The sequence below is a fragment of the Dipodomys ordii genome, unplaced genomic scaffold (assembly GCF_000151885.1).
Source record: "Dipodomys ordii isolate 6190 unplaced genomic scaffold, Dord_2.0 Scaffold57, whole genome shotgun sequence".
Lineage (NCBI taxonomy): Eukaryota > Metazoa > Chordata > Mammalia > Rodentia > Heteromyidae > Dipodomys > Dipodomys ordii.
The window spans coordinates 12,771,687-12,795,230 of record NW_012267273.1 but is presented as its reverse complement, the minus strand read 5'-3'; the positions used below and the strand labels follow the sequence as shown (position 1 = coordinate 12,795,230).

The following is a 23,544-nucleotide window of genomic DNA, read 5'->3' as shown; positions in this document are numbered from 1 at the left end:
TGCTCTACCACTTGAGCCACAGCACCACTTCCGGCTTTTTTCTTTTTGCTTATGTGGTGCTGAGGAATTGAACCCAGGGCCTCAGGCATGCAAGGCAAGAGCTCTACCACTGAGCCACCTTCCCAGCCCAAGAATTCTAGAGATTCTTATGATAGCCTTGGCAGAGACCACAGATAGTGCAGAGCATCATCGGGTAAGACAGGGAGGTTGTGTGTGTGTGTATGTGTGTGTGTGTGTGTGTGTGTTCCCTTATCTCTTTTTCTATTCTTAAAATCTATCAGAATCTTATCTTGAGGGCTCCACTCTAATAAGCAACAGACATTCTGGAATCGATAATGAATACTTTGGTATGACCCATATGAACTTCTTATGCAAATGTCCTTAAGAAGATCCCTGTCATATTCTCCTTCTTGTTTTTTTTTCTCACCTCTCAGAGGCCCCACCTCTAAATACCAAAGGTGGATTAAGTTTCTACCCTTAATTGCTCACGTTGGAGATCAGGTTTCAACACCAGAAGTTTTGTGGATTAGATTTCAAACCATACCCAAATGATGGCATCGTATCAGTTTGTAAAGTGACTAAATGTTACATAATGAATTCAAACCATTTTTTGCATCAACTAAAATCTATAAAACTTAAAAAAAATAAACTTGTTTTTATGTCATGTCTCTCTTACAGAATCCTTTCAACATAAAGATAACTACAAATTACTATTTATATTTTTGGTAGATAGGGTCTGTTCTTATAGGTTACAGAAGCTTTTGTAAACCTTGACTCTTCTATTCAGCAGATCAGTTATTCATAGGCCTCTCCTTCTACTTTGCATCCCTCATAAATGTGACAGAGGTGCCTTCTGTATCTTCATTCTAATGGCTGTTTAAAATTCAGACAGAGACCCTTGGAGACCTTCTCCTTGGCTGTCATCAATCTATTTGCCAACAGTCTTTGGAGATGCTTGCTAAACTGGCAAGCATCTTACTTAATACTATGAGATGGGAGGTGACTCTTATTATTATATCTTTGCACCAGTTAAGGACATATCTTTGACACATGGGAGAAGGTCAGAGATTGACCTGGGGCCCAGGAATGTTATTATTGCCAAGAGCCAGCAGCCACTAGAGGAGGTATGGGAACAGAATTTAAGCAATAAAGGCAGTTACATCAAGTTTTCCCTGTCTTATCCTCTACCACATCCAGATCAGGGCGTCTCTGCCCTTACCAAGGACCTTCTCTAAACCATCTGACCAGCCCACAATCTACTGCTTCCTCTGATAGACCAACTTACTTTTGAGGCTTTGGGATACCAGCACACTTACTTGCTAAAGGTGTTAAATTCTATGTAGTCTGGCAGAAAGAAACCAAGTTGGGAGTGTTATGTCTTAATTGTTGTATTCTTTGTGCCCTGGTATTCCTCTGAGAAGCCTGGGGGTTAGTAAAGGACTCGGTTGGGGTGGGGGTAGGGGGCTGTCCATTCATTTTAACCAGACAAGTAGCAGAATTTTCTCTTTTCTCTGCTAAGCACAGGGCCCATGCTGATGGTGTACAAAACTGAACAACTTCCAGAGAGTACCTTTGATGTGGAAGTAAAAATATATTAGGTTGTTTATGATGAAAACTTTCCGTCAGTAAAATGGCTTTAAGGAAGTTTTCTTCTTTTTAGAGTCACCGTCAGGGCTGATGGGGATGCAGGAGACGCTGGGTACAGAAGAGTGCTGGAGGAGTGAGACTGACTGGTTCACATCTTCCCTTTGATTCCCATATGCTTCTTATATCAGGCATTTGTGTTGGATGCTCCTAATTCAAGTTTCCTATTTGTCTCCTGGAGAAACAAGTATTTGTCCAGAAACCATCCCATTTGTCACTGTTGACAGAAATTTAAGTCAGACCAAGGAACAGAGTCTGCTCAAAGAACTCTCTGGTAGGTTGGGAAATGGGACTAAGGAAGGTAACTAGCTAATTCAGGCCTTCTTTTGCTGCCTGAAGTAGAGCTAGAAAGATGGAGACCGAGTCTCCAATGTAGATTTTCCAGTCCTTGTGCAGGGTCAGGCTGGGGACCACATTTTTGTCATGGAATTTCTTCAATGCTTTAATGCCTTTGGTGTTTGTGTAAAGGTCCATCGCTTTGTGCTTGCTAGCCTCAGAGAAAATCTGGAATAATATACCATGGCAAAGCCAAGAGACCTTCTGTGGGTCTCAACTTCCTAGTGGAGAAAATATAAATAATAATAATACTCCCCCATGGGGTAAAATGACAGTGCCCAATGTTCCTTCCTCCTACTTACTGGCTAGAATCACACTCCCAACCAGCAGAGGAAAACACCACAGGGAAGACTCAGGTGATTTCCAAGGATGTTCACAACTTCTCTGTAGTGAAGTATGGCCTCCTCTACAATAACACAACAACAATGCACTGCCTATAGGGAGAGGGAGGCACGGTGGAGCTAAGGGCCACAGTGGAAACAGGAATACATTCAAGGAGTACTGCTGAGATGGTACAGGGGTGGGGACACCTTATGCTTCCACCAACATCTTAGGACAGGGAGGAGCTAAACTCTTCCCCTGTAGACCCTGGTGCCTATTTGCACCAATGTGGGCATTCGTGAGGTTAAGTTTGAACTTTCATTAAGCTAGAGGCAGGAAACTTTCTGTTTTGGCATCCTTGGCATGGGCCAACTGACTGTACCTCCATCTTTGGACGAAGCTCCCTCCTTCTACCCTCTAGCCAGCTTGCTGGCCCTAGCTCTCCCTTGGTCCTGATTGAGAGATCTGTCTCCGCTGGATAGCGATGGAGTGACCTGAGGCTGGTGTCTGCATCTCTTCATTTTATTTACTGCTCTGGCAGTGTGTAAGACTGCCTGAACCTTTCAGCATAGTGTCTAGAATCGTGCCTGGCATTTGAAGCCCTTATGAATCACTTATTGGATCACTGTTGATCACCCTTTCCTTTCTCCTTTTCTTACAGATAACTGGCTTAAGAGAGTCCCTTTAGACAGTTGAGAGGTTTTCCTAACATTCCCCACCTTGCTTCTCCTTGCAGTGTAATTCCAGAAGCCTGGAGCCATCAGGCTCCCCTTACCTCTGTAGGTCAGCAGAGCCTCATCAAGGAACTCGGCAGCCTTCCGGAAATGCTGGGAGATGTCCACCTCTGGGAAATCATCCACCTCCACACCCAAGTACTGGATCTCCAGACCAGTGTAGAATTCAGGGCCAGTATAAACACCGGTGCCGTGTGCAGCATTGAGGATATGAGTGATACCCAGCCTCTTCAGTCTGCCCTTGTTCACAGCCACACTCCTGGGGCAAAGGAACATGATTGCCAGAGTGAGAATTAGGAAGGTTCATTGGCATGTGGTAGGAATCCTGCTTCTGAGTTGGGAGAGCACAGCTGGGCTAGGGCCTTCTCCTATGCTTTTGGAGGTCATCAGCTCACATCAAGTGACTTGAAGCTACACTAAGACAGAGAAAAGAGACCTGGAACTGTCCATGGAAGGCAGGTTAAAAAGGAGAACAAGACTGAGTATAAGGAAACTTTGGGATGACTGAGTAACCTCTAGTTTAAAGCTCTTGAAATTGTACAAGAGATTTTTTTTTCTGTTTCTCTTGTTTGTTCATTTATCTGTCTTGGGCAGGGGATAAGGAGGGACACAGAAATGGAGGGACAGAAGGTGAACAAATGCAGCAGTGATACTCAGTAGACACTATGTTGAAAATGAACTATACAATTTGGGGGCAGAAATAGGAGAGAAGAAAGAGAAGGAAGGGATGACATTGTCTAAAAAGAAATAGTTAATGCCTTTGTACATTACCTTTCTAATAACAATTAAAAATACTAACCCTATTTCTAGGAAATCTAACTTACTAATATAAATAAATGCAGAAGATTACATCACTCAAGAAAAGAAAAGAAAATGTACTTTTATCAGAGCACAGAAGTGACAAGTAAAATAATAGTATTAGTTGTTTTTTACATTATTATCACATGCTGTTTTTCAAAAGTTCTTTCATGTGCATTATTTTATCCTATGAATAAACTTACAAGCTATTTTCATTCCCATTTGAAGCATATAAAGATGAATCAAAGAGCTTTTATAACTATCTAAAACTGTGAAAGAATTTTTTAAAAGGCTGAATAAAAACTACTGGGATGTACAAGACACTATATTGAAAAAACGAACTTTACAATTTAGGTGGAGGAGGGGGTAGGGAGAAGTAAGGGGAGGGGGAAGGGGGGAGTGTAGTTGTGGAGGTAGGAGGGAAGGGAGTGTAGGGGAAAAACAAAGGAGGAGGCAACAATGCTTGATAAGAAATGTACTCATTGCTCATGTAACTGTAACCCCTCTGTACAGTATTTTTACAATAAAAACATATTTAAAAAAACTACTTGGAGACCTGTGGGGCATGTGCAAGTGGTAGAGAGGTTGCTTAGCAAGCCCTGGGCTCAAATCCCCATACTGCCAGAAAACAAACAAAAACACAAAACCAACCCATTTAAGATGGAACGCAAATGTATAAAGCCATACATTATTTGGCAAATGCTCTATTGCTGAATGAGTGACATCCCTATGCCAGAACTAATGTTTTGATTTCTAATTCAGGGTTCATTTTGCTGCCTCTTTTATATCTGTAGATCAACTTAAAGATCACTTAGGACTTGATGCCACCTCTGAACGAAACCAGGTTCTAGGGAATTGGTTACTCGTCATGGAGCAAAGTGCCAATGTCCAAACCTTTTGCCCTACTGTCTGCTTGAGCTCCCCATTTCCTCTAGCACCTCTGGGCATAAAGGTAATTACACTGGGCGGATATCTCAGTAAGTAGTCAATGGACCAGCAAAAATTATTGTCATAAATTAAGCTGCTGGCCTTGCACTGACAAAACTCAGAAGGAATAGAATATGAGAATCAGTAAAACACACTTCTGGATATGATTGGGCTCTAACCCTACCATGATGGAGTCAAAATTTGAATAGACTCTTGGGAGGTGGTGGTACTGTGGAAGGTCGGACCTGTTTGGAGGAAGTTGGTCATTGAGGGTATGTTTTTGTGGCTGTCTTGCTCTTGTCCCTTCTGACTGCTCTGTTCTGCTTCTTGGCTACCATTATTTGAACAGCTGGGTTCCATCAATCCTCCCTGACAAAATAGACTAAAACTCTGAAATTGTAAGTCACAGTAAATATCAGATCTGGGCATAATGGCACATGCCTGTAATTCCAGCTACTCCAGAAGCAGAGATTAGGAGAAATGTAATTCAAAGACAGCCTGGGCAAAAAAAATGAGACTCAATCTTAATAAGCTGGGCCTGGTCGTGTATGTCTGAGGTTCTAGCTATGCAGGAGACATCAGTAGCAGGATCATACTTTGAGACTGACCTGGGGCAAAAATATGAGACCATAATCTAAAAAAATAATTCAAAAAGCAAAAGAAGAACTAGATGGTGATATGTGGCTTCAGTGGTATAGTAACTTGCCTAGTGAGTGGAGAGCCCTGAGTTCATTAATACCACACTGTACATGTATACAATATGCTTTTGTCACCTGATTTTCTTACTGGATCGTGCACATTTTCATATGTTGGCAACTATATACCTACATCAGTATCTTCAGCGGCTCTTAGTGTTCTGTTACATGGAGTTACAGATGGTGGAGTTGCCAAGAGTCCGTGTCAGGAAGAGAGGTCTAGACCACCAGGAGAAAAAAGACTGTGCTGGACAGCTCTGCTGGGAGAGCAGAGGAAGTGTGTTCATTTTCCCCATGGATCCCTGTGTGCAGGTAGGTAGGAAGCCTTTCTCCTGGCAGCCTCCACTGGATAGACAGAACCAGGGAGGCCTTTGTGAAGTTTAAGGGAATTTCATCTCCTGGAGGCACTAAACAGAGAGGTGAGACAAAGGGGCATGGCCTACCACGGTCACACTCACTTCTCAGCTATGAAGACGTTGGGCCACACCTCATCAACTTCATTCCTGGGAGCCTCTTGGCGATCCTGCACCAGGGCCCGTTGCAGGTCCAGCACGCAGGGAGTATTGTAGAGGCTGGTGTCATCCATCTTCTCCCTGACACGGTTGTACAGATCCTCCACCAGCAGCTGCTCAGCTGACTCCAGCATGCCTTGACAATCAGTGTCTGTTCTGAGCCCACGAGGTTTGAGTTCTAGAGACAGGCAGCATTTGCAACACAGTTAGGAACAACACGGCCTTTCCTGTCCCTTGAGAGAGTTTGCTTTTGGGTCCACCGCTTGCCAGGACTCTTGGCATTGACTGCATGTCCAAAGGCTCTGCCATGAAGAACTTAAGGGGGACCTGGGTGCCCACTGCCTTGACTTGTAGTCAGGAACAGTAGCAGTTGGGTGTGGGGGAAGGGAATTCAAACTAGTTTCCCTTACTCAGTCCTTTGTTTGTCTAAAGCTGGATGACATATTTTAGACCCAAGTCTCTGAATACGTGTGACTCAGAACTCTCAGCGGTGCCCAGTACAAAGTGGGTGCCCACAAATATTTGCCACATGAATAAATGCTGTTCTTGCATAATGTAATTCACTCCATTTCACATGGAATGCAAATAACACTGAGAAAACTTTTTCAGCAGTCATCTATGCAATATTACCTTCTAATATATATTTAATTTACTTATTTATCTTATTTATTGTCTGATTCTCTGCTCTGGGGCCTTAGTACTTATGATTCTAAGCCTTCTAGCTTGCAGACAGTTAAACGTATCAGCCATGATTTCCCCAGCCAGCCTCAACCCAGGATTCAGGGCTTTTCAGAATAGCTAAGATTCTAAATGAACCCACAGTTCAATGAATCTACATCTTAGGGACCTTTATCTTCTCCTATTCATACACTTGCTCATGATTTATCAAATTAGAAGGAATGTGAGGAGAGGTAAGAAGTTTCCTTTCTCTACATAGGTAAGAATAGGGGCAAGCACACAAACCTTCCCTCTAACTCAGTAGCCAAGAATACTGAATTCAGAGGAAGCAAAAAGAAGAGAAGCATGTTCTCTGTATTGGCTACAGCCAATCGCCAGCACCATCTCCTTCCTGGATGGGCTGTCTCTGGGCAGGGAGAGGTAGAATGTGCACAGTTAAATTTGGCTGAGCGTGGCTCAGGCCTTTAGGGAATAATTTGGCAGATGTCTGAAGACTGTTTGCTGTTCAAAGCCTGGGCCTCCTGATTCTACCCAGGCTGAGGATTCCATGCCTAAAAGCATCAGATCTCAACTCTAAATCTTCTCTGATCTCTGTTTCAAAAGCAGAAAGAAGACCTTGCAATCCCAGCACTAGATTTTGTTTAAAAATAGATGAAGTGTTCCTATTTTCTCTACCACCCAGTTTTCTCACCTGGCTCCCCTGGGGCCCTATGACCCAAGTGTAAAAAACCCTTCCATTGCATAGACATCTTTCCTTTACATGTACAAAATAGAACTCCCTAACCCTCATGAAAAGATACAGCACTGTCCTCCTCCACTGATAAAGTAGTTTGTTGTTTTGATTTCTTCTCTTTTGAGCTTAAAAATAAATGTCCCTTATCCCCATTGGGGGCTGCTGGTTTCTCTGGGTCTCTGGTTTACATCTCAGCTGTATTAGGGTCTGGCTCCCTGCCTGCAACAATTCTTTGATTTAGTTCTATTAGCTGAGCTTTTTACAGGAGAAAGTAGAGCTGGCACTTCTCCCCTGCCCTCTCCCCGGTGGGACACATGAAGAATTTCAGGGGAATGAGGGTTTTTCATATAGTTTTACCCTTCTGATAACAAGGTGAAAAAAAAATAACCTGTCTTTTCTATCAAATTGCATTGCTCAAGAGTTCCTGCTTTGGCTTTGTGGCTTGGCTCTTGTTAAGGAAAAGAGGAAATACTTTGGGCTAAGGAATGATCTTTGAAATGTAAGGTTATGTCTTAAATTGTTTTTTTTTTTCAGAGAGAGAATTAAGACACACCTCAGATTGTTCTAGAAATAACAGAGGGTACAGGTATATTTTGAAATTACTTGTGTTCTGTTAATCATTTCAGGCTTTTAGTGGTCACCCCATGTAAATACATTTTACCCTATTCAAACTAGTTAATCATAGGCATATTATAAACCTGAGCTCAACCAATCTGAGCAGTGGGGTGGGGCTTGCTGTGTTAGGGATAAATAGGGGAGCAGCCTGCCTGCTCTGCGTACTTGCTTGCCAGACTTTTGACTGATGATGCATCTTTCTGCAGAAGTAACTTTTGCCTTGGTGAGGCAATTCTTTATTTTCATGTCTATCATTGTGACCCCCATAGTTCTTGGAGAGAACATATTTATAACAACCAGTAAACTAGTAATATTTTCAAATATCACCTGATATGGTTTGCTTTCTCCAGAACCTACTAATCCCCCCCCACCCCTGCCACACACACACATTCCTTCAGCCACAAACACTACACCCAGAGAAGGGTGTAGTAGAAAACCTGGAATAAAAGGGCATTACTCATCTTTTGATTTCAGACTGGACTTTTGAGTGTTCACAGCTTTCTGTAGACTTGAAAGTGAAATTTTCAAACACATAAAATGGTGTTATAGCTCATAAATCTGGACTTTCACTTGTCAAGAATCAAAGCCTGCAATGAAATCCCCCACATAGTATAACTGATATGCATTAATAAAAGAAACAGGGCCAGGCATGGTGGCTCCCACCTATAATTCCCTACTCAGGAAACAGAGTTTAATTTTAGTATATGTGCTGCCAAAGTGAGCACAGAAGAGGAGTTTTGTAAACAAAACCGGAATGGGAAGCCCCAAGGGAAGATTGGACTGACCCCAACCCTGACCATGAACTAGAGAACTGTCTACACTGATGCAGGACATTTTCACCTCTGCCCCCTCCAAGCTGAGGAGGTAGGTTTGGCAGAACTGCCTTTGTCAAGATAAGCTTCTGGAAGTGAAAGCAGAAATGCAGAAGCACATGTATACCTTCCAGCGGGCCCCATGCTGGCAAATTCACATGACCACCAAACCCTCCCTGCCCCCTCCCAGATGGGGAACCCATTACCTTCATTGATGATCTGTTTGGCTGCAACTGCTGAGGAGAGGTGAATGGGCTCCATGAAAATGCTTTCTGTCTCTGCATCTGAGACCATGGAGAACCTGTGGGAAGAGGACATGTGTGTGTGTGTGTGTGTGTGTGTGTGTGTGTGTGTGTGTGTGTGGTGAGCCTGGAAGCACTGAGAGGAAGGCATTCTTACAGGAGAAGCCTGCATTGGATTTTAGCCACAACTGGAACACAGAGATAAGAGGAAAGCCTTCAAAGGTTTATGAAACCTGGGAACAAAAGGGGTAGATTCTGCTCATCTCTTTTGCCACCCATGTTGGCACTGCAGGTGTCTGTGTTGGTGTCACATGATGTGGGAAGATGTCTAGGTTGTGGAGAGAAGAGGGCATGTCTGCTGTTTGAGGGCCCACCCTGATATGGCTTGATTTTTTTTTTTGCAAGTCCCGCTATTCATTTGTTCTTCTTTTCTCTTATTTCTCTGCTGTCAGTACTGGAGAATGTCCCTAAGGTTGCCTTTCCCGGTGTTCTGCTGGACTGGTATGCTGCGACCATTTCCTCTATTCCTCACATCTTTTCTATGCTTATAATAGAATGGACTAAAAACAAAGGACCTGCTCTCAGATAGATTCTGATGCTGAGCACTGAGATGCAGGTTTAGGTTGATGTGGGGATGCAATAGTGTGTCAAGGATAAATGTCAAGGCTAGTCCTTCAGAAGAACTCAGTGGAGGTACTAAAAGGGACTATTTTTGCAACCTAGATAGTCAAGTCACTTTCCTCATCTTTCTTATTTCAGTTAGATTATCTTCTTGAGGGAAGTCTTCTCTGGTTTTGTACCATAAACCTTTCCATAGTGACACTCTTATCAGATGCACTTACACTTATTTACAAAATATTTGGCAACTAGCTATTTCCTATAACAGACCACACGCTCTCTGAGGATAGGCAGTATGACTGGGTGTTATATAGGCCATTGTGTTCCCAGTACCTAACACAATGTCTGGCATAGAGCAAATACCAAATAGATATTTTCTGACTCACAGACTGATTGAATTTGTTCTCAGTAGCACTGTATTTAAGGGAATGTGGCAGTTACTACAACCAGTAACAAGACTTATCAGGTATTTTCTACATTCTCAGCATGTAACAAGCCCAAAGCAGAAATCAAGGCCTGGCTAAGTTCTGGATATGCATATGCCTGGCTTTTCTGAGACAAAATGTACACAATCTCTAAGGTCTGATTACTAAAAATCAAGCAACGTTTTCTTATGGTAGATTGAATAAAGGTCCTGGATCTGTGATACTCCTCCCATAGACAGCGAGGTTAATGTAGGTTTCTCTCTGAGAACAACCTACATAAACATTCTGTGGTCTCTGTGACTGCTCTGATTGATGGACTATGGCAAAATGGAGAACAGTCCAGTTTCTGAACTTAGGTCTCTCAAAAAATTCTTTTTGACTAACATAATAATAGTGCATATTTAGGGAGCACAGTGTGATATTTCAGTACAACTATACATGTATACATCAAGTTAGAGTGATTAGCATTTCATATAACCTTATCTTTTGTTATGTTTGGAGACTTCAAGCTCTTCTCTATTAGTTCTTCATAAGCTATGAATAAGTTATTATGACTTGAATAGGTTATCAGAACATTTAAATATTTCTCCTCACTAAACTTGTATTTTAGTACCCATTATTCAACTTCCCTCGAGGCCCTCTCCCTCCTGTCCTTTCTGTCCTCCAGTTATTACCATTCTATTCTCTTCTATTTTGTGACCAACTTTTTAAAGCTTCTACATACAAGACAGAACATCTCACTTAATGTAATGTCCTCTAGTTCCATCAATTTGTTGTGACAAAATTCCATTCTTTTCATTGTGGAATAATATTCAATTTAGTATATATATCACATTTTCATTATCTATTTATCCATTGATAGACACTTCAGTAGATTCCATTTCTTTATCGTAGTGAATAGTGCTACAATAAACATGGGAGCAAGGGTTCCCACCCTAGCTCCCTTCCCCCTGTCCTTCCCTCACTTGAGACATGACCTTTTTAATAGTCCAGGCTGACCTGGAACTGGTGGTTCTCCTACTTCTACTTCCTGAGGGCTGAAATTACATACCTGGTGCAAGCATCTCTTTGATATATTGATTTCATTTCTTTTTTTTATGTATTCCCAGAAGTGGGATTGCTGGATAACATAACAAACTATTTGTGTTTTTTTAAGTAACATCTACAGCATTCTTCTAATGATTGTACTAATTTACATCTCCAGCTCTGCATTTTCACTAGCTTTTGTCTTAAAAACTTTTTTTTTTGATAATAGTCATCTGGGTTGGGTGAGAGAATGTCTCATTCAAGTTTGGGTTCTGTTTCCTGCAACCTGATCAAATTCATCTATTAGTTTTAAAGTCTTTTAATGGAATCTTTAGATTTTTAAAAAAATATAAAATAAGGGGCTGGGAAGGTGGCTCAGTGGTAGAGTGCTTGCCTTGCATGGATGAGGCTCTCGGTTTGATTCCTCAGCACCACATAACCAGAAAAAGCTGGAAGTGGCGCTGTGGCTCAAGTGGTAGAGTGCTAGCCTTGAGCTGAAGAGCTGAGGGACAGTGCCCAGGCCCAGAGTTCAAGCCCCATAACCAACCAAAAACAAAATTATACATATTTATATAGATATATAAAATCATGTCATATGTACAAAGGGATAATTTGACTTCTTCTCTTCTTATAACTATGTTATTTATTTCATTTTGTTGCCTAATTGTTCTGTCCAACTTCTAGTACTATGCTGAGAAAGAATGGATGAGAGTGTACATTCTTGTTCCAGATCATAGAGGACCTGAGGACAAACATAGAGGATAATAATCATGTTTGACATGATGACTGTTTTGTATATGTCGTATCATATATATACTCTGCTATGTTGAAGTATCTTCTTTTTATATCTAATTTCTTCAGAATTCTCATCATAAAAAGCTGTTGAATTTTATTGAATCCTTTTCTGCATCTATTGAGAATATTTCATGACTGTTTTCTTTCATTTTACTGATGCAATGTATTATATTTGTTGGTTTTAGTATGTCAAACCATTCCTGAATCTCTGGGATAAATCACTCTTGATCATGATATATGATATTTTTTGATGTACTGTTGGATTCAATTTTCTCATTTTTTAAAAGAAGTATTGCAGCTATGTTCAGCAGGGATATGGGTCCTTAGTTTTCTCTTTGTGATGTTTATCTGGTTTGAGTATCAGGGTAATACTGGACAAGTAAAATGTGTTTAGAAGGGTTTCTTCCTTTTAGGTTTTTATAAAAATAGTTCGAGAAGGATTGATGCTGTTCTTTTTTAAAATTAGAGTAGAATTAAGCAACGAAATTATTCATTCCTGGATTTTTTCGTTAGAACTTTATTACTTTATTACTTCTCAATCTCCTTGTTATTGGTCTATTTAAGGTTTCTATCTTTATGAGTCCATTTTGGCAGAAATCTATCCATTTCCTCCAGGATTTTAAATTTTGTTGATGTATAATCATAATAATTCCCAATGATCCTTTATATTTCGGTGGTATCAATCTTAATGTCTATTTTTCATCTTTGATTTTATTTATTTTTGTAATATTCCCTCAAACCTAACTAACTGGGCTTGGGACTATAAGGCTGCAGAATTCCTTGCCTTCTACAACTGTGTGTGTTGGTGGTTCCAATATGGACCACTGGGCCTTCTTGTTTACATTTTCTCATTGTGAATAGAATTTCCTCAGTTCAATTGGTCCAGATTGGCAGTTCAGTTGCTCCAGTGATGGGTAAATTGCTGCTAGACACTTGTTCCCTTCTTTACCAGGCTACCTGGAGTATCCATTCTCCACAATTTCCTTGTTCCATCCACACTGCATGCCAGCTCTCTCTTTTAATATTTTAGCCAAATAACAGCTGTTTATTTTTGGTTTTGATTTTTCTATGGTAAGATGGGGAAGTGTTCCATGTCTGTACTTAGCCATCTTACCAAACTCTCTGAGTCCAGTTCTTAATGAAGTGGCGCCTCCCCTCCTTGGCTCTTGTCACTCTTCCTGGAAGCCCTGAGCTGCCATACAAAAGTCTAACTTACTCAGACCATCAATCTGGAAAACTCATTGGTCTACAGTCACTGTGAAGCTCCCAGCTGCTAGCCAATCAGCCAGCTAGCCATGTGTAAGAACCTTTCAGAGATGAATCCCCCCATCCTTTCTGACCATTGATGCCACATAAAACAGAGATAAAATGCCCAGTTAAGTGTTATCCAAACCAGGTCCACTTAAGTTTGTCCATATTCCTGATCCAAGGAAAAACAAGTGAAATAAAATTATTTCCTTAAGTCATTAAGTTTTAATATAGTTTGTTAAACACGAATGGATAATGTGAGCAGTGCTATTCCAAGGGCTAAGAAGTAAGTTTTGAGCTAACACTATGGTATTTTTTTTCTCTAGTAGTGATAGAAAAAACAAGATTAACAGAGCCAGTCTATAGTGTGGATGTGAAGTAACAGCAAAAAGATGCCAAAATAGGTAAACAAATCCTGCCTCTCTCTCTACTAGACCTTGTGGATATTCTGAGCTCAGGGTTCATGGCAATCTTGGTTTTCAAATATGCATGCTTCATACAACTAAAGTCAGCATTTTAATTTTACGTTAATATGAGTCATATTTAAATGTAAGTAATATTTGTTGAGGAGTTTTTCTTATTTTTATTAATTGCATTTGTTCTGTTCTTAATAAAACATTATTTTGTTTGCTGAAGGTCAGCATGGCATAAAATGAGATTTGGGACAAAACAATTCATGCTAAAGATGTTTTGCATTGCTGCAAGAATTTTAAAGGCTTCATCTTTGAATAGCCCTTCATTTCTCTTGAAGGGTCAGCTTTCTTTGTTCCTCTATGTAAAGCTATTCTTACATCTGTAATCAGCAACTGACATGGACTGAACTTGGACCAAAGAAGCGCCTTCATGTGTCAGGTATGCAGAAAGGCCCACAGGAACTCAGCAGGTGGTGGTTCCGTTCAAGGATCATCTCGCTGGCTGCCTTTTATCATGCCACATTCCCCAAACATGTTAACTTCAGATTGTGAAGATTTAGTTTTAAGTGACTAATACAGAGACTGAGGATTTATCCCAAATGTACCTAAACTCTGAGCATGTGGGATTCAGAATGAAAATCTGAAGACAGAAACAAATGAGAAGCATCTTTGCCTCTCTAGGGTGTCAAGCTTGAAGTTTAGCTAACGAGTCAGGGAATCTGAGAAGGTAAATGTGAACATTCCATCCAGTAAAAGCAGTAGCTTTATAATTGGGAAGCAAGGAAAGTGAAAAACAGATTTCCTCCCCAGTCCTACAATGTCTATGTCTTTGACTGCACGATGTTATAAAAAATGACATGTGGGCCATAGATTACAAATATTTTTGAGTCCATTGCCTTGAGGGGAGATATAAATCTAATAATCATAGAGCTATTTTGCCCCAGACATGGATTATTAAGTCTAATAAGGAGAAGTGTGTGGGTAGGAACTATGAGGACACTTATTTTCTGCAGAGAAGCAGGACTGTAGGAAAAGGAGGAAGGAGGGAGAGACCTGAACAGCGGACCTATTGATATTTGCAAGGTCAGAGAAATGGCAGATCTACAGGTTTTGATTTATGGCCACATCTGTGCCCCAACCAGTATTCCTGAGATGGAGTGAGATGACATACACACACACACACACACACACACACACACACACACATTCATTAGAAAGCAGCAAGGCTGGCTGTTCAAGAAAGACAGTCAGGGAAAAAGAGGATGTAGGATCGATATATACCTCATCACAGGACCAGGAAGCAGCCGCTAAAATGCCTGGAGGGTGAATTGAAAGAGAAACAATAAAGGGCAGTTTGATGTACTTCCTAACCAAGACCAGGAGACCATGCAACTTTCTTTAAACCGGTGTTTTTCAAAATTGCAGACAGTGACCTATTAGTACCTAATAAAACCAATTCAATGGGGTTTGTCCTGTGTCTGGAAAGGGAAGAAAAGGAGGGAAGGATACAGGGAGGGAGGGAAGAGGGGAGAAGGAAGGAAAGCAAAGAGGGAAGGAAGCACCATCAGTTTTAAGGTTAAGTATAGTTTGGGAAACACTTAAAAAATGCTATATACAGGTACATGCATTCCAAGCTAAATACAAATGGCGTACCCTACTGCAGATCACCATCCGCAAAGTTTGAAAGACACTGCTTTAAGCCACTTGCCAGGCTGTTGAGACATAGAATGGAGAAGAATTGGGGTGCTCTCAGCTGATGGCCACTGTCAAGGAGTCCCTTAGTGATTAAATGGGATCAGAGACCCAGGAAAGGGCTTTTATTTTTATTTTTAATTTGGAGTTTGTGGCAGCGAACCAGGTTTCTAAGTGTTGAGTCACTTCAAAGAAAGTGAACCACACACAAGCAAAGTTCAAGCACTAAGGAATCAGTGAAGTCAAGAAACTAAAGGAAAATGATTTTTAGCAAGCTGCTTTGTAGGCTTAGTAAAAGAGCAAGTTGGTATTGGGTATGGTGGCTCACTGCTGTAACCTAGGTAGTGGGAAAATAAGATGGGAGGATCAAGTTCAAGGCCAGCCCAAGAACAAAGCTGGGTCTATCCACAAGACCAGTGTGGTGGTACACACTTGTAATTTCTACTACAAAGAAAATATAGGTAAGAGGATAGAAATCTGAGGCCATCCTTTGCACAAAATGTGCGAACTTAACTGAAAGATAACAAAAGAAAAAGAGGCAGTAAGTGGAAGAATACTTGCCTGGCTAGGGCAAGGTTCTGTGTTCAACACTCTCTTCCCCTACCTTCATTTAAGGAAAAAGAAAGTAGAGAAAGACTGAAATTGTATCTCAGGAAATGCAATAAGGGCTCACAGAAATGAAACTTCCTGCCCAGCTCCTAACCACTCTCTACCCCAGACAGCCAGAGCTAGCTCACTGTAGGAGAGGGCAGGAGAGCCACACCAGTGAGGGCTGGGCTGTAGGCAGAAGGTAGGAGGAAGACTGACCAGATTACCAAGGACTTCTTAAATATTTCAAAGACCTGAAAAATTCAAATCTGAAAAATCAAAAGGAGAAATGGATTCTGAGTCAAAAGGAAATTTAAAAAAAGTCTTTCTCATCAGGAATAAGAAAAGAAACAAACTTTCACTTCTACCTTGGACAGGAAGGAAATCCTGGCAGGCAGGCATTGATAAACATCATAAGCACTCAGACTTCTTAGGCTGTTTATGTGGGTGGCTGGGAATATGATGGAGACTATGGACAAGGGAGAAGCCCCTACTGATCAGGGAGTTTTACACTCTAGTAATTCATCAGTGACTTAGGCAAAACTGACTGGCTGGGAAATGAATGGCTCTAACTGCAGATCTCCCTTAGAGGGAGTGAGGCAGCAATGGCTAGCTTTGAATTTAAGATGTTCAAGGTCAGTATCTAAGTCAAGCACAATAAAGACGAGCCTATCCATGGTCTATATCCATTTTGGGGTTCTTAATTAATCCAGCATGAGATTTACAGGTGATGTTTGATGTGTTATGACTCCCTGCCAGGACTTGCACACATCAGCCCTGAACTAATTTCATTTGGTTGGCAGTGGTTACTTGGAACATTGGTGATGTTTGCAAGGCCCAGTCTCCATTCTGCAGGAAAGGATACAGTGATAGTTGCTCCCAGCTGGATCTAGGGATATAGTGGGTTGAATGGTGGCCCTGCAATGATATATCTCCCAGAACCTGTGATTATTTTTTTGAAAAAAGATCATGGCTGATGTAATTAAATGACCTTAGATGAGATGACATTGGATTGGTGTGGGCTCTAAAACAAATGATAAATTGTCACTGGGCAGAAGACTAAGAATCTGGAGGTTGGAGGAGACAGAGGTTGGAATAATATAGCTACAAGGGAAGAAATGCCAGAGGTAGGAAAAGATAGGAAGGGTTTTTTCCCTAAGGCCACCAGAGGTATTGGCTTTGTACTATGTTGACTCCTGGCCTCCTATACTGTGAGGGAAAACATCTATGATGACATCAACTACTTGTTTGTATAAATTTGTTACAGAAGTCCTAAAGAATTGATATAAAAACTTAGAGGCTGTAGATGAAGTCCTTGCTGACTTGATGTATAACCGAATTTTAGAAATATTCAAACCTTCAGCTAAAGAGATAAAACAGGAAGGATGGATCTTCAGCCACTCCTCAAGAACAAGTGAGACTGTTCAGGACAGAAACCAATAGACACACACGATGCTCTTTTGTCGAGGATAGGGAATGCTCTTATGACAGAATCAGAGAGACCTTGATGTCTAAACTTCCATGTGTGGTGTGGACTCTGCTTAAATAGATATTTCTTGACACCATAAGTTATGGAAAGAAATTGGTTGTCATATCTCTTTCTTTGGAAGGAAATGGGAAGAGAATCACCATTTAACCAAATACTTGTTATGCTTTTGTATATGTTGTAGTATATTATTTAATCTTGACTACTGGGTAAACTATTACTCTGATTTTGTGGTTATGGAATACATACAAGCTTTCATGGCTAGTGAGAGAGCAGACTGACCTCAGTGTTGGTCCCAACACACCACTTATGTGTCCTCCCTCCACTCCCCCCCACATCATGCCGTCTCCTTTGACGAAGCCAATTAATATACAAACTCCACATACTTCTAATATACTGATTTGTTTCTCTCTGTTAAACCACAATGAAAATTTGACTTATGCATTACCTCAAAAGGCTACCTCATGCCCTTTTGTAACCTCTTTTTCTCACCTCTCCCTGCCCTGTGTTTCCCAAGCAACCATGTGTCCACTCTCTGACATTTTATAGATTAGTTTACATTTTCTAGAATTTTATGGATATGGACTCATATGTAGTCTTATTTTTATCCGACTGCTTTCACACAGCATGCTTATTTTGAGATTCATCCATGTTGTTGTATAAATCAATTGTTCATTTCTTTTTATTGTTGTATAGTATTTCTGTGTATAACTACATCACAATATGATTATTATTCATTTTTGACAGACAGTTTCTGGGCTGTTATAGGCTTTTATTTCTTCTGGGTAAATATGTAGAATGTCTGTATCATATAAGTATAGGCATATTTTTAAGCAGGTATATGTTTAAGAAGAAATGAATAGTTTGTAAAATGGTGTATTATTTTATATTTTCAGTAGTAATGAAGATTGTTCCAGGGACTACATATCCTCACAAACATTTGAAATAAACAGTCTTTTTAATTTTAGATATTTTAACAAATATGAATTGGTAGCTAATTATGGCTTTAATTTGCAGTTCTCTAATGACTAAGGATTTTGGACATCACAATGCTTGTTAATGATAGATGGATGCATATCTCTGATGAAGTATATGTTCAAATTCTGTCCATTTTAAAATAAGGTTGTTTTGCTATCATTGAATTTTAATAGTTAAAAAGGATATTATAGATGCAGATTAGCAGATATTAATTTGCAGATCTTGTCTCCTAGTTTGATGGTTGTCTTTTCATTGAAAGAAAGATTATAGCTTCATTCATTTGAGCTAGCTTGAACATGGTTCTCTGCAATGCAGTGGACTGCTTGGGAGACACCTCGGAAGCCTATTGGTGGTATTGGCTTACACCTCAGACTTTACGATGACAGTAGGAAGAAATAGCCTGTGAAATGGCATAACATTTGCTTTCCTTAAAGGTTTCTGACAAGGACTAGCTGATGTCGGATCTGCTTCTGGAAACCAGATGTTAAGGAGTGAATACAAACCAAAAGGGTCAGTGAAACCAGAGGAGTGCACTGATACTCATGAGAATGCAGAGAAAATTTGTTCTGGAAGTGAGAATATAGCACAAGGATGGCTAGCCCATGCTACTTGTGAGTCTCGTGTGTGTGTGTGTGTGTGTGTGTGTGTGTGTGTGCACGCGCGCATGCACGCTGCTATTGGGGTTTGAACTCAGGGTCTGGACATTGTCCCTTAGCTTTTTCACTCAAAGTTGATACTCTGCCACTTAAGCCATACCTCCACTTTCAGCTTTTGGTGGTTAATTGAGGATAAGAGTCTCACAGACTTTCCTGCCTGGGGCAGGTTTTGAACTGTGATCTTTAGATCTCAGCCTCCTGAGTAACTAGGATTGTGGACATGAGCCACTGGTGCTAGGCTTGTGAGTGAGTCATTCAAGTTAAGTCTTGTTTTGCCTAAGAAAGCCTGGCTGGTAAAAGAGCTTAGGATTTAATACCACTGTGGCTTCTCGGTTCATGAATGCTTTTTTTCAAGCATGGCTGGCTAACATAAACCTGTGTCTGCCTCCTCTTTCAGCAGCCCTTCCTTACCTTTTCTTTGTGTGTTGTCACTATTTTCCTTCCTCAACAAATTATCTGAGAATCTCAGTCATACCATATTCCCTAAGTCAGGAGTTTAAAAATATATACCAGACTTCACCCATCTAGTCTATTATTAATTGGACAGATCACCATATTGTTTAAATTTCTGTATTAGCTGCTAAGACATTCTGATACTCATTCGGTGGTACACACATGTACAGTTCTTACTTCTGTTCAGTACAAGGAGTGAGCTCTTCTGGGTCATAGGATAGATATGTGTTCAGTTTTGAGAGATACGGTACACTAGTTTCTAATGGTTGTTCCAATTTCCACTCTCATTGTCAACAAATGAGAGTTCTGATGGTTTCACATCCTCATTTGCTGTTGTTTATCTTTAATTTTAGATATTTGGGTGATTATGAAATAGCATTGAATAGTAGTTTAAAGTCAATTTTGTTACTTATTTTTCTGCTTTTAATTGATTTCTATATTAATTTTCCTATGACCAGAGAAACTTTTTTTTATATATGTATGGCCCAGTACATGGTCTATTATTTTGGTAAGTATTCCATGTGCCCACAATGAAGATTTATATCTTGCCATTGTTGGGTATAAGTTGTATAAATGCCAGGTGAGTTAATTTTATTTTTTTGTCCTATTCAAATTTTAGAATCTGGATATGTAACATCAGTGTACTCCTGATTTGTTCTTTTGGATGAAACTCTTCAAATTTAACAACCATGCTTTGAGAAAGCCCAGAGTGGCCCAGAGGGAGAAATTACATGGAAAGACAATCTTGGGAGTTCTGGACAACAGCCAGGTGAGTCACAACATGAACTGTCACTCATGTGAAGATGCCTCTGTGATACCAGCCCTCAGTTGTTGAGTCACCCTCCTACTTGGAGTTGGCCCTTATCTTGAACCCCTTTCAGTTAAGGTTCTAGACATAGTAGAACAAAGATAAACTAGTCCCATTGTGCCTTGTCCAGGTACCAAGTTATGAACATAATAAATGGTTGACATAAAGTATTACTACATTTTGAAGTTAAAGCAGTAATGACTGGAAGAGTGTAATGTGTGTTTTCTAATGTTTGTTAACCTTTGTGTATTATTTTAAAGGTGTATCTCTTGTAAATAGCATCTAAAATTTAATGTACTTACTCATCTGCTAGAGTTTAAATCTACCATTCCACTTTTTCTTTATTATTTGTTATGGATTTTTTCTATATTCTCTTTTTCTTTCTTTATTTTAGATCATCAACATTTTATGATTGCATTATGTAGCTATGATTAGCTATGTGCTAGTTACATGTTCTGAGAAAATAGTAATTACACTATAAGTTACAACATGTTATATTAAACATGCATGTATTTTCCTACCCAAATACAGTCTCAGACAATCTTTCATTGAGCTGACAAAAGATGTTCCAGCTTAATTATTCAGGATTGAAAACCATCTTGGTAAGAACTAGAGTAATTTTTTTCTGGTCCTAGAATTTGAACTCAGGGCCTGGGTGTTGTCCTTGAGCTTTTTTTGCTCAAGACTTGTTATCTACCACTTGAGCCACAGCTCTACGCTACATTTGGGGGTTAATTGGGGATAAGTGTCCCACAGATTTTTCTGCCCAGGCTGGCTTTGAACCATGATTTTCAGATCTCAGCCACTTGAGTAGCTAGGAATACAGGCATGAGCCACTAGCCCCTGGTCTTTAAAGAGTTTTTGGAAGTTCATACTTGTACTCCTAGCTGCTTAGAAGGCTAAAATGAGAGGAGGTTGGTGTGAGGATAACCTTAGCAGAAAAGCTCTCAAGAATGCCCATCTGGTAGCTGGGCACAGTGGTACATAACCTATCATCCTACCTTTGTGGGAAGCAGAGACTGGGAAGATGATGGTTCTAGGCTAGCTCAGTCAGAAAAGTCCATGAAACTCCACCTCACCAGAAGGATCAGGGTGTAATGACTCATGCTTGTTATCCCAGCTACAATGGCAAGCCTAAAATAGGAGGATCATGGTCCAGGTACCTGTCTGGTGACAAAGCAAGGCCTGGGCTAGTTTGATTGTGGTCCTCTGCAATGCAGTAGACTGATTGGGAGACAACTTAAAAGCCTCTGTGGTTGTAATTGTTTACATAACAGACTTTACGATGACAGAAGGACGCATTAACCCATGCACAAAATGGCCAGTGATACCACTGAGGGCTATGAGCACCTGCCTAGCTAGCATGAGGCCCTGAGTCCAAATCACAGTACCTCCAAAGGAAAAAAAAAGATTTAGGGGGTGCTAAATTCCCTAAAACATCCCTGAGCCTCTAGATTTCCAGTAGTCTGTTAAAGCCACTCAGTCTTCAGAGAAGTCATGCTCTCTGTCCCTCTTCACTGTGGCTGTGGCATGGGCAAGGAAGAGGTCGAGGGGAGAGCTAGATGCCAAGAAGCATGACAACCAAGAGAGATCCTTCTAGAGAGCCACATTATGATTCAGTCTAGACTTCCCAGCATTGGGAACTGACACGCTCCACAGTGACATGACAGGCATTGTTTCCCATTCCTCCTTTGGTAGAGTGAGAGCTTTTGTTACAGTTACCCTGATCAGTCTGTGAGGTGTTGGCATTTGGGCCTGAGAGAGAATGCACACCTGCTGGAAAACCTGGCTCTGAACTACAATGCAGCAGTTGCACAACAACTTTAGAAACCATGCTTTTAATTGGTGAACACACAGGACAGAAGAACCTCAGTCTGGAGTCTCTGATCAGATAGGTCTCCCAGAACTTAGGTGAGAAACAAATGTTTATTGGGTATAACAACTAGCATGACTCCAAGTAATACAAAGAGCTGTCACACCATGCCCAAATCTAGTGCTGTCCTATCCAGGAGAGGGCAGGAGGGGAGGGACATGCTTTAAATCTTTCAATTCTGACAGATTTTCTAAGTGGAAACATAATGATGAGTTACAAGGCAAACTCTCCAAACTTCATGGGGTGAAGTACCTGACCCATGAATGATTAGCCTCTGGCTTTGTTTCTAACTCGCTCCAGTGAGGAAGCTTTAAACTCTGAGAGCGGGAGCCAGGGAGACCTCAGCTGTCTGAAGGAAATGAGTCAAGCAGAGTCATCAGTACTCAGAAGTGAGGGTTCCCTGAGATACTTTTGTTGGCTTTCCTTCCCTTTTTATTGATGAGATGTAGGCTCAAGAATATCGATGACTCTTCTGGAGTCATAGTTCTGGAGACAGAATTATGATTAGAAGTCAGGTCTCTGCTATCAGTTATGGCAGAGGAACAGGGACAGGCATATACATTGTTGCTTTTTCACAGTTATTTTAGCAGACAATAAGGATTAAATTTCTCTAGTCTCTTAGTTTTTCTTGAAAATCCAGGCAAATTGGTCACACTATATCATCATACATCCTCAAATGCTTTTAACAAAAGTTTTAAATTGCTTGTCATAACATGAAAGAGACGCTCCAGAAAGATGTTGATCCTACCCTGGGTACTCTGTCATTTGCCCCCCACCTTGCCACAAGCAGTTTGAAACAGAACCAGTTTGATTGTGGCTGGAAAATTATTTTAGTACAAGAGCCTGTACAATGGCCCCTGTGGGCTTCTTTTCTTCCTGGTCTCTTCTCTTAGATTCGCTAACTTACCATCCCCACATCCAACCCCATCCCAATGAAACAAGGACACTACAGGTGCCTCTGACAACTTCCTACCATCCTTCTAGTTTTAAGAGAGCAGCAGCATCTTTAGGAAATCTCCTTTGGCCCCTCCAAGTCTACTTGTTTCCTTCCCCAACCCATTGAACTGTATACCCAGAAGATATCAACATTCAGCAACCAGTCTGTGCCTTTGCCTCCTCAAGAACAATGGTGTTGATAGTATGGATAGATGGTGGCTGTGACCCATTCCTCACCATGCTCCAAGCCCCCTCCCTGGCCATGCCCAGAGGCCTGGATGGAACTCAGCACTGCACACTTACTGGCTGGGGGAAGGGCTCCGGAGATAGCGGGCCTGCACTGCCCGCACATCGGCCTCATCCTCCTCGCTTGGAACCACCTGCTCCTCCTCTAGGTCTCTCCCGGTCGCCATGACAGCTTGTCAGCCCCTGTTAGTTTGGCAGTAGAAAGATGGTTAGAGAGGTGGGTTCCATAGGCTTCTTGGGGCAAGACGGGATGTCA

General features: G+C 41.0%; 1 protein-coding gene across 1 annotated transcript in view; it reads right to left on the bottom strand.

Annotated features, from left to right (window-relative positions):
• The window catches only part of Dusp27 (dual specificity phosphatase 27 (putative)), a 27,440-nt gene extending 3,985 nt beyond the window's left edge, over positions 1-23,455 (bottom strand). Inside the window, exons 1-4 of the mRNA XM_013021784.1 lie at positions 23,346-23,455; positions 9,012-9,106; positions 5,914-6,145; positions 3,077-3,294 (exon numbers count right to left, since the gene is read on the bottom strand). Coding sequence (XP_012877238.1) covers positions 3,077-3,294; positions 5,914-6,145; positions 9,012-9,106; positions 23,346-23,455 — 655 coding nt within the window. The remainder of the gene's footprint in view (positions 1-3,076; positions 3,295-5,913; positions 6,146-9,011; positions 9,107-23,345) is intronic.
• Between the last annotated feature and the right edge of the window lie 89 nt (positions 23,456-23,544).